At 34.8% G+C, this 11,937-nt stretch overlaps 1 protein-coding gene across 2 annotated transcripts in view; it reads right to left on the reverse strand.

Moving 5' to 3' along the window:
• Positions 1-11,341, reverse strand: part of Tyr (tyrosinase) — a 64,776-nt gene extending 53,435 nt beyond the window's left edge. Inside the window, exons 1-2 of one of the 2 annotated variants that reach the window (XM_021167636.1) lie at positions 10,361-11,237; positions 2,661-2,877 (exon numbers count right to left, since the gene is read on the reverse strand). In XM_021167636.1, coding sequence (XP_021023295.1) covers positions 2,661-2,877; positions 10,361-11,179 — 1,036 coding nt within the window. In that variant the 5' untranslated portion in view covers positions 11,180-11,237. Of the gene's footprint in view, positions 1-2,660; positions 2,878-10,360 lie in introns of both variants that reach the window. The other variant, XM_021167635.1, reaches the window with a different exon arrangement.
• Between the last annotated feature and the right edge of the window lie 596 nt (positions 11,342-11,937).

An 11,937-nucleotide genomic window follows, 5' to 3' on the forward strand; every position in this document is an offset into this window, starting at 1 on the left:
TTGTTCTACATATTTTAGCTGGGTCAGATTGAAATCTCTTTCAATTATGTGCCAGGCATCAAAATTCTGACCTTTATTATAGTCTCTCTCTCTCTCTCTCTCTCTCTCTCTCTCTCTCTCTCTCTCTCTCTCTCTCTCTCTCTCTCTCCCTTTGTGAAGCTATTATTTGTGTAAAAATTGAAATGGGAAATAAATTTTCTGGTCATGTTATGATTTTCATAATAGTTATCATGCTCATTGGAATGAAAGCTGAAGCCCTCTTTTCAAATTAAACTTCAGGATAGGCAAGGTCCTCTTGTGTTGAGTCCTTATTCAGATCAACTTTTCAAGGTTTATGTCACAGGACAACCAGCCCTTGATTGGAAATAATTTTCTAAGCAGTAGCATCACTATCTAAAGAATTTTTCCCTCTCTTTGTGAATGATCACTTCAACATGAGCTAGTTGTTAACTACATTATAAGTGAAAAAAATCTGCATTATATTCAATATTTATTCTTAATTTCTATAGAAAATCTCTTGTAACTATTTCATTCTCTATGACTCTTTTTATGAATAATCAAAACATTTATTTACTTTGTAAAATGTATATGGAATTTTAGGTATGCTGGTAGTCTTTGCCCTGCTCAGTGACTGCACTCTTAAAGCTGATACCTTTGTTTCCTCCGATGTACATTTACAGCTATAAATACATCTATTTGTAAATATATTCAGATGTATGATTTTAAATCTAAGTCTGATGTATGAGGAACATTGTTGGTGTTGTCTTTAGGAGCCTGATTTATTTCACTTAATGATTTCCATTTTCACCCATTTTCCTGTAAGTGTAAGGATTAAATTTTCTTTATGACTTCATAAATTTCCATTGCTCATATGCAAGACAAAATATTAGGGAAGACTGTGAGATCTGGAATAGCTGTATAATTAGCATGGGAGATAAAGCTGTTGTTCAAGAGCAAGGCTGGGCACCATAGCCCAAGGCCATCATGTAACAGATAAAACATGCTGCAAAAAAGCCAGTGCTACCAAGGTAAGCCAGAACTCCCATAAAATGTGATCATTGTGTAGTATTGCTGTTGTGCTCCCAAGCCTTTGCTATCTTGGGACCAGTTCTGATAGAGAAAGTATTTCTCTTCTAATAACTGTGCTTCTGCTTTAAACCATGAATCTTTATCCAATTCTCTGTTTAGAAATACAAGAACATGGAACTCTACAGAGATCCCCCTCAAACCACTATATCTGAAATTCTATTTACTGTATTGTCTACTCTCAGCCAATTCATGAACTGTATTGGTCATCAGAATACAATGGAAATAATGTCCTTCAATAATATCCTTAAACAGAATAGATACAGATTAGTGGCTACCAATTAGTCAGTGACCAAACATAACCTTATTTTTTGACATTTCAAAATCTGTCTTCCCTTTTTCAGGTGAGCATAATGACGGCATCTATAGAAGATATTTGTAAAGTTTGGTACATCATATAGAGTAGTTAGCAGGATGTTCTGGACCTAGCTATTACTTTTAAAGGCATCATTTTATTGCTGTAAGAGAAAAAAATATGAATTTTATCTTAACATCAGTCATCAAAGTCTATCTTTAAGGTGGCTTTCCTTTACCTATGGGTATAAATCTTTAGAATTATGTCTTGGAATGAAAGAAGAAGAAGAAATGTTAGCCATGGCTGTACACTTTTGTAAAGTTCCCTCATTATGGTTGAACTGTGAGACTTTCCATAACAAAATAACCAAAGTGAGCTGTTTCTATCACTTCTTGCCTGGCCTACACCAAAGACCCAGACAATGGCCATCCAGGATGTTTCTCAATCACTTACCTTTCTTTTATTGACTATTCAATGGTTACCCATAGCAATGGCAAATTTTGGGCCAAAAAGTAAACATTTCAACCTCATTCCTCTCTTTTTTCCTAGAATTATTGCCTCTTGTAATTAATTAATTAATTAATTGCCCCCATTTCCTAGTCTTCCCCTCAAAGAGTCCTTCCCTCATACCCCTTTCTACTCTCCTTTGAGAGGGTGTGGCCTCCTTTAGTATCCCCTATGATAGTGCATCAAGTCTCTGGAGGATTAGGCACATCCTCTCCCACTGAGGACAGAAAAGGCATCCCTACTGGGGAACAGATACTACAGTCACGCTACTTTTGATGACTTTTCAAAAGAGACAGTAAACTCACCCATTAAGTAGAAGAACAAAAGTGAGGATAAAACATGCTAAAAATCAAAGAGAAAAGTTAAAAAAGATTCACTCTTGGAAGAAAAGAAGATTTTCTATATGAAAGATTGTGAAGAACTTTTAATAATATTTGGTGGTAATTTCTATAAGTGTTGTTGGAGGTTATCCTCAATGTTTGCTCATGTATGAATCTAGGGCTTGAGGCGTTTTCCCTTCCCTTCTCTTCCCTTCCCTTCCCTTCCCTTCCCTTCCCTTCCCATCCCTTCCCTTTCCCTTTTATATTACTAAATTTCTGGAGTATAGTAAGATATTCTATGCTAGCTAAGTTTACTATCACAATGAGTATATTCAAAGCATAACAGTTCAAAACTCACAAAATTCTAAATTATAAATATCTCTGAGCCCAGAATTTCTGAAAAGAAATTATAAATTAAAAAAAATCAAAATTAATGAACACAATGATATTACCTTCCAGTGTGTTTCTAAAGCTGAAATTGGCAGTTCTATCCATTGATCCAGATTCATACTGGGTCAAACTCAGACAAAACTCCACATCTGCTGAAGATGGGAGCCTGGGGGTTTTGGCTTTGTCATGGTTTCCAGGATTACGTAATAGTGGTCCCTCAGGTGTTCCATCGCATAAAACCTGATGGCTATTATACTCTTCTGATCTGCTACAAATGATCTGTGAAAAACAATTTATGTTAAATGAGTTACCTCTGAGACAAGAGAAAGATGTTGAAATTGCACATCATTATCATTCAGCTTTCTGGCAGTTAGATGAAAGTGAACTTAACCTACCATGCTAGGCATTTATTATTATTGTGACTGGCACTCACTAGTCTAATTTGTGTTCAGAAACTATATATACCAAACTATACCTTGATCTATTAACAGTTGTAATTCATAAAATGGAACCATATTTCTTTTTTGTGACTTTGGGTAATTTGTCACTAGTGACTCTGCCTCCCAGATATTCTCCAAAGTCACCTCATAGTTCAGTCTGTTTTCTTTTCTTCTTCCTTTTCCTTTTCCAAATACAAAATTTGTGTTATTAACACTTCTTTGTTCCAGTAAACAAGTTTTATTTCACTCTGTTGTATCTTGACTAACAAAACCATGCAAACTAAATCAGGAACTGGAAATCCTATGTTCTAATTATTTTAACATAATTCTATGTTCATTTTAACATAGAAGTGCTATAAAAACATTGGCTGCTGAACTCTTTGCAGGAGTTATAAATGAAAGGACACAGAAAAGAACAAAAAACTAACTAGCCCAGCCCTGAAGGTGGGCTTGATGTAGAACTCAGGTTTACACACTCTTTCTATCTTTCTTTTTATATTCTTTGGCTGCCTTTATGAGTGAGTTTCATGACCTACTCACAAATTATGTTCATGAAAATTCTCATATTCTAAACACATGCATCTGTTTATGACTTAAAATTTCAACACAGTTTTCATAAGTCACATATATACTTACAACAATAGATTCATTCCTTTCTCTTTTCTTTCACACCATGCAGTCTGCAGCTAAAGCCTGAAAGCAGTGGGTTTTATTTTGTATGGTGCCCTTCTTTGCTTTTGTCACATTGACTATTTCAAACATTGTTTTCAATTCTCCCTCCAAAATAGGTTTTTAACCTGGCCTGTGTTCGACATAAGCTTTTATCCCATGTGATCCTGCTGCTGAGGTCACACTGCCTTTTTTACTGCATGCTGCTCATACTTGTCTGTATTCCATGTTTCTTCCCATGCCTAAACACAGATGTATTTGCATCCTGGGGTCCAAGATCCTGCATATTCTTCAAAAACAAGGGAGAGCTTAGTAAAAAAAAAAAAATCCTGTTACATGATTGAGTCAAAATGTTTGACTAAGAATGGAAATAGTCCTAGAAACCCATTCAAATCATGCTGCCTATGCAGCCTCAGAATCTCAATCCAAAAATTCAAAATCCAGAATGCTGAAACTCTAAAATGCGTTGATTTCTGTAAGTGGAAATTCCAAATTTCACTTCGTATGACAGAAGCAGGAAAAATATGTAGGCTAAAATTGTATAAAATTATCCACAAGGTATATGTGTAAAGGACATGTGAAACATAAATTATTTAGACAACTCTCTTCCTTAAAATATCAATTTCTTCACATATGAAGATATTTGAAAATCCATAAATACAGAATTTCTGATTCTAAGACTTTATCTATTTCATTTGTTTTTCCATATTAATAACTTGTGAATGGTTTTATAAAACTAGTTCAGCTTCTGCTATGAATGTAACAGGTTGGATGGCTTTGCATTGATTGACTCGTTTACCAAGTCAGTGCCACTGAGGAAGTAATTTTCATTCCTCTTTGACTAATCGTCCTCAGGATACGCCCAAAAGATCTCTTGGCCAAAAAGACACCTACAGCAGATTCAGCTACATTAGAGAGGTTGGAGGAAACCATTTTTTTTCTGAAATGCCAGCTGCCATTTGACTAAGTGTTCAGTTGATGAAGACATTAGTGATGCACAATAATAACTGGTTGCAGAAATAATGTAAAAAATGTAGTTTCAATTTGTTGTCTTTATGTTTAATTTAGGGCAAGAAGCAAGAATAGAGAAACTGTCATTACAGTCCTGGAGATTACAGTCAGAAAGATAGTTTCTAATATAGATTCTATTAAACCCATAGTCTCAAGCAGGTTGGCCTGACACTCTATTAGAGCCCTATTTCTCTAAGTAGAGAGCATAATGACTCTTTATTCAGGATCAAATAGTCTAATGCATAATAACTGATCCTGATGTATCATTTAGAGAACTTCTCAAAGATGGGACTCAAAACTATATGGCAAACAATACTAAACAAGTTATTTTCCATGAATTGATTTCTTTAAATTGTTGTTTCATAATGATATTGTATTGAACTATTGTATTTTCTAGAAACCAAAATGTCTCTAAATTATTTAAGTAACTTCCTGGGGATCTTATAGGTATGTTAGAGAAATAACATTACCTTATGATTATGTGAGTCAAAAGAAAATTGCTTTTATAGTATAGTACATTGTTTTCTACTCCATTTGGTTCTCTCATTAGCATAGAAAACAATCATATATAATAACAACAGGGTTTTTGTTGTTGTTGTTGTTGTTACAAAATTCTAATGGCTTGTTTAGTAGTGTTTTTCAAATGGCAGAAATGGACTGAGCCAATGTCTTCTGGTTAAAATTTGATTCTTTCTCCTTCTAACCACAAATGATTTGTAGCATAGTCAAACATGTAAGTACAAAGAAACAAAGAAAGGGACAAAAGAAACAGATGTATTAATTCTGAAGTTGAAGCACAATAGTGTTCTATTAAATTTAGGAAGTAGCAATAAACTACCAGTTCTTAAAAGCTTTCAGGGGCAAAGATTTTATTATGGCATTTAAGTTTCTTTTGTTTTTCTGAAAAACAAACAAACAATCAAAAACAAAAAAAGCCTAAATCATATGACATTCCACAAAATCTTTTTTATAGAGAAAAAGGAGCTGTTATTTCATAGAGCAGTTGTCATGGTTACCTAAACCCATGACTTTCTGCTGAAATATGACTTTGTTTTTCTTCCCCCTGTGGCTTCCATGTGATATGCTTTCCACCTAATGAGTGAATTCCCTGGCTGAAGTTCACTCATATCTATCATCAGAAATGTTTTCCTGTCCACTCCGATCTATCACGACAGTTCCCTTTAACACACCTTTGCTTCTTAGGTTAGGGTCTCTGCTGATTGCATAACCAACAAAGCTAATAGTGTTGAACACAGGTATTTTGTACTTGAATGTCATCCAGTACCCTCCAAGCAAAGCAAAACAAAACAAAAACCTGTGGACTATTTTAATAGTTCTACTTGAAAAATATTTTTGAAAATGATCAAACAAGTGGATGAATAACAAGCTAAAAAAAAGACTGATTGCATATTAAACTCTCCTAAAACAATTAACATTAATTACAAGATTTTATATACTATCCTCTGTCAGAAAAAAACATGTCAAGTAATAATCAAGTCACATGATGTTTAGATGTATTATGATTTATAAACCATATATTTTCATGTACACATTCTCTCTCTCTCTCTCTCTCTCTCTCTCTCTCTCTCTCTCTTTCTCTCTCTCTCTCTCTCACTCACTCTCTCTCCCCTTACTTATGTAAACCAGCAAGTACTGCGCAAGATATTGTTCAAGCAAGAGCTATCTGCTGGAGTTATTGTGTATTCTGCATCAAGATTCCAATTCTGTAAGCTATGGGCTGAAACCTCAGAAATCCACATAGGGAAAAATTTAAAATGATCTGATTTGTATTTTTTTTAACTCAGCATTTTTTTTATAAAGTCCATTCTGTGAGTATAACACGGCCCCTCCGTATATGGCTACAAATGTATTTATAAATAGTTTCCACCTTGGAAAATCTGATAGTGGTAGACAGAAATAAGTTTAATAAACCATTCACATGTTCTGAAATATTATAGAAGTTATGCAATAAATCTCCACAAAATGTAGAACAAAGAGGAGGAAATCAATTCTCAGATATAAATAGAAATACCTGTCTTCCCCAGGCTGTCTGGTTCATGTGATTTTTTTTTTTAATGCACATGGTGTTTCCGTTAATGGGAAGTCCATGGACCCTGTGTGTGCCTAGTGTTCATAGAGGACAGAAGATGTCAGATCTCCAAGGACTGACATTACAAATAGCTGTAAGCTATCTTGTGGGTTCTGGGAATCACATCTGAGTCAACTGGATGAGAACTCAGAACAAGTAAAAGTAACTACCTGGCAAATTATACATACATACATACATACATACATACATACATACATACATACATACATTTGTTTTTAGACCTGCTTTAAGCCTAAGTCAATGCAATTACATAAATGGCAATGAATACATAGTGACTTGGGTTCTGTCCTCAACTGGTTACTTTAGACAAATCCTCCTGCTCGTTGAGACCTATCATTTATAAAATGTGAGCACTCCATGAGATATCACAAAAGATCTTTCAGCTTAGACTGGGTAAATACCATCAAAGCTCCTTTTCTCAAGGAGGAAGATATTGGAAGTCAAGCAAGAGTAGAAGCCTGTATGAAATAGCTACAGCCTAGCTAATTTGGAAGGTATTAATGAGTTCATTTTAACTTGGAAGCTATTTGATCTCATCTAACACAAAATAGTCTAGTTTTTAATTTAAATGTTTAATTTAGACAAAAGCATTCAAATTAATGGTGTGTTCATTACGGAAACTCTATTTTCATAAAGGAAAGTAAAGAGATAATTAAACAATCTCCATATTAATTAAATCTATGAATCTCAGTGCTGACTGCACATTAGAACCACATTAAGAGGCTTAAAAGTATAAACACCCTTGGGAGGCTGAAGGCAGGAGGATTGCTGAGATTTGGAGGCCAGCCTAGGTTGTAGAGTAAGTTCTAAGTTAGTCTAGGGTTACAGTGTTAAACCTCTTCCTCAAATAGACAAAGAGCACAGACACTGGAGATTTACAATAGACTCATTGATTCTTTGTTTCCAGCATGTAGTTGGATGATTGATTTTCAAGCAACTATAGAACAATAGATTGTAGTTGATCATAATATTGACAGTAATTGATTTAAAGCACTGTAAACATGCATTATTTATTAGTTCATTTATTAATTTATTATTTAATGTCTAAGGGTGTTTTGTCGATATGTATGTCTGTATATACCATATGTGTTCCCGGTTCTCAGAGTGGTCAAAAGTGGCTATCAGACCGCTAAGAACTGGAGTTACAAGTGGCTGTAAAATACCATCTGAATTTTGGGAACTGAACCATGTTTGTCTGAAAGAATTAACCAGTGCTCTTAAATTCTGAGCCATCTTTCCAGTCCAGAACAATCAAATTTGCTTTGTTTCATTTCTGTAAGTCATTATTTAGTTCTCTTTTGAAGTGGTATATGTTCTTTTTCTTCAGCACATATTCACTGAATGGTGTTTCATAAAGACACATTCATCTATGCATATCATCTGATTTGACAATAACCCTTTTTTCATGCTCTCTAAACTTCCTCTAATGGGAAATGAGGAGGAGGAAAAAAGTCTTCATTTTAGAAGGATTTTAACAAGACAGGTTGTGTGAATAAAGAAAACAGACAAGCAGAATTAGCTTATTTGTTATGTCTGCAACTGTTTATCCCTGGACAGTGCAAAAATTAAATATATAGAGCAAACTGTATTCATTTGACCTCATTTTAAAATAATGTTGTTTGTTTGCAAAGTTATTGTTGTTTTGTTTTGTTAATTATCTTTTTTTCAAATTTTGCTTGCTTTTCTTAGTGATTTTTTCCCCCTCTACTTTTTAATTTTACATAAAAAGTCCTTTTGCTCCATAGCCCTATAAATGCAATACGAAGTTGTAGGCAATATTTTAGCAGCTACACATCAGGACTTACTACGATAAGCAAGTCTGCTGTGGTTTTAAACTTTTATTAATTTTTTGTTTTGTTCTTTTAAGAAAGTTACAGAGTTGAGCATGATCAAAAGGAGATAGAGGAAAAGTGTGAGATCAAAACCGAAAACATGACTTAAAGACATTAAGTCTGGATATTATCTAGTAGTAAACTCCCCATGTAAATATTAATTTATATTTAACTACTGAACTCAGTGGATATATTGCAACTTTTGATAATTTTGATAATCCTTCAGTCTTTCTGCATCAAGTAATGCTATATAACAAATCGAAATATTGTAACTGAGAGAATTCCACATCGGAGCCTGACAGAACTTAAAGCAATAGCTAGAGAGGTAAAAAGCTAGATGAGAGTTTTTCAGTTCATGAATTAAGGTAGAATGACTGAAAGTATACAGCAATGTTACTTCGCAGCAGAGCCCCATGATATAAAGTACTCACTAGGCTTAGTAAACACTTAGCACCATTGGCACCAGGAATTAGCAGCTGTACTTTACAGTAGCCCTTTGAAGGTTTCCATTTTGGAAGTGTGTGACCAGCAGAGACAGAGGGCATTCAAATTTCAAAATTTCAAGTGTGGGGCAGCCTATGTTCTTTTTCCCCCATTTGAACTGGTAATCAGAATAGTTGCAATAGAAAATTTTACAAGATAGGCAGAAAAACATATTTCACATTTGTGTTTATTTAAAGGAAAACAATTTAACATATATTTCTTTGTTTATCTTTTGCTTCCATTCCAGAATAAGGAAAAATAATAGAAGAAAAGAAAATTAAATCTCAAAATAACAATCCCTTAATTCTATGTCTAACATTTTTAAAGTAGGAAGAAGGATAATTTTTCTCCATCCTAGAGAAAAAATTTAGAGAGTGCCAATTCTTTAAGAAGGGCTGTCTTCTCCCTGAACATAACATAAGTTAGCCAGACAGCCCTTGTAATCATTAGCAAATACCACCTTTGCTATTTACCAACAATGCTATCAAAAACTAATTTTTAACAAATTAAGTAGTATCTTATGACTTTAAAATAGAAGTCGGTTTATATTAATTGTACAATAAATTCTTTCAATAGATATTCACATATTCTAAAAACACAACAGGCTTTATCTCTTTTATTACTTAGCTATTTGAGAATCAACAACGTTTAAAATTTAAGCAACTGAAAATTTTTGTGTGTATGTAACCATTTTTTCTATCAGGCAATCATGCAATAAAGGTCATCTCTGATACTTAGTGAATTATCTCAGCACTTTCTCTTGAAGATCCTGAATAATAAGTCTTGGTTTTGGCCAGAGATTTATATTTTAAAGTAGCATACTTATGGATTTTACTGTTAATATTAATTTTAATATTATTCAGAAACATGTACTAAGATAATTTGGTTTCTCATCCATTCTTAAATAACTGAGCTACTGTTTATTCCAGATACCATAGCAGGTGCTAACAATACAGTGGTGAACCAAGCAGTCCTTGTTTATAGCAGCTTAGAAATCTTACTAAGCTGTTAGATATTAAGACAAATAAGCACATAGATATTTGTTTAATAACAACTTTGAAGAGTTCTCAAAAGAGAAAAAGAAATCACAAAGCATTAACATCTGTTAGTAAGGCACCTTTTCTGCCCTGAGATATTATCAGAGATGCTCACAGAGCATGAAAATGTGGCTGCTGAAGTACCATTCTTTGCAACTCTCTCTATATAGTGCATCTTACCTGCCAGGAGGAGAAGAAGGATGCTGGGCTGAGTAAGTTAGGATTTTCAGGGTGACGACCTCCCAAGTACTCATCGGTGCAAATTTCACAGTTTTCTGCATCTCTCCAATCCCAGTATGGAATAGTGAAGTTCTCATCCCCAGTTAGTTCTCGAATTTCTTGTTCCCACAATAACAAGAAAAGTCTGTGCCAAGGCAGAAACCCTGGTGCTTCATGGGCAAAATCAATGTCCCTCCATATTTCAGAGCCCTCAAGCAGTGTGTCCCTTGACACATAATAATGCATCCATACAAAGAGGTCATACATGTTGATGTCATTAAACATGGGTGTTGACCCATTGTTCATTTGGCCATAGGTGCCTGTGGGGATGACATAGACTGAGCTGATAGTATGCTTTGCTAAAGTGAGGTAAGAAAAGAACTTATTCTTTTCTGAGACACTCAAATCAAAAATGTTTCTTCTAATCAAGAGTCGCTTCTCTGTACAATTTGGGCCCCCAAATCCAAACTTACAGTTTCCGCAGTTGAAACCCATGAAGTTACCCGTGCACTGGCAGGTCCTATTATAAAACACAGAGGGCCAGGATTCACGGTCATCCACCCCTTTGAAGGGGAACTGAGGTCCAGATGGTGCACTGGACAGAAGGATGTCCTGGCAGGAACCTCTGCCTGAAAGCTGGCCGCAGGGACTCCCATCACCCATCCATGGTGGGCAGCATTCTTTTGCCAACAAGTTCTTAGAGGAGGCACAGGCTCGAGGAAAATGGCCATCGGAGATCTGGAAACTCCACAGAAGGCAATACAAAACAGCCAAGAACATTTTCTCCTTTAGATCATACAAGATCTGCACCAATAGGTTAATGAGTGTCACAGACTTCTTTTCCAGCAACCCCTGGAGTGACTATCACATGTTTTGGCTAAGACCTATATAACCACTCCCCTTCTTACATCAAATCCTCTCAGCCTGTTTTACACTAAGCTTTTATCTTCTGGAAAGCACATGACTAACTTTTTCTTGGAGTTTGTACATAGCCCATAGTGAGGTAACTAAATTGAAGGAAGATATGTTATTCTAATTGATATGAAATTAATAATAATTGGAATTGGCAAATGAGAAGTAGTATCAAGAATACATTATCTCCTATGAATAAAAGTCATGAAACATCTGGATTCTGAATACAAACCTGTTGTATTTAGAGATCATAAGTAGACAATAACATAGAAATCATTTTGTCAAAAAAATTTTCTTCAGAACTCAGAATATTGCTTATACCTGGCTACTGCTGAGCTTATTTATTTTATAAAAGTAATCAGTCTAAAATAGTTGCCTCTCATTTTTCTTTGATTATCTTGATGAATTGATTATTCCAAAGATATCTTACTTTGTTATTTTGGTGAACTGCTTCAATGCATAAAGCTTCTAGTTAAGAAAACACCTCTCTCTCTCTCTCTCTCTCTCTCTCTCTCTCTCTCTCTCTCTCTCTCTCTCTCTCTCTACTTCATTCTCACTCTATCTCCTTTTTATTGTTTTGCTCATAAAATGTGGAAGTGAGTAATGGACTTACTGGGTGGTTTGAA

The sequence above is a fragment of the Mus caroli genome, chromosome 7 (genome assembly GCF_900094665.2).
Source record: "Mus caroli chromosome 7, CAROLI_EIJ_v1.1, whole genome shotgun sequence".
NCBI lineage: Eukaryota > Metazoa > Chordata > Mammalia > Rodentia > Muridae > Mus > Mus caroli.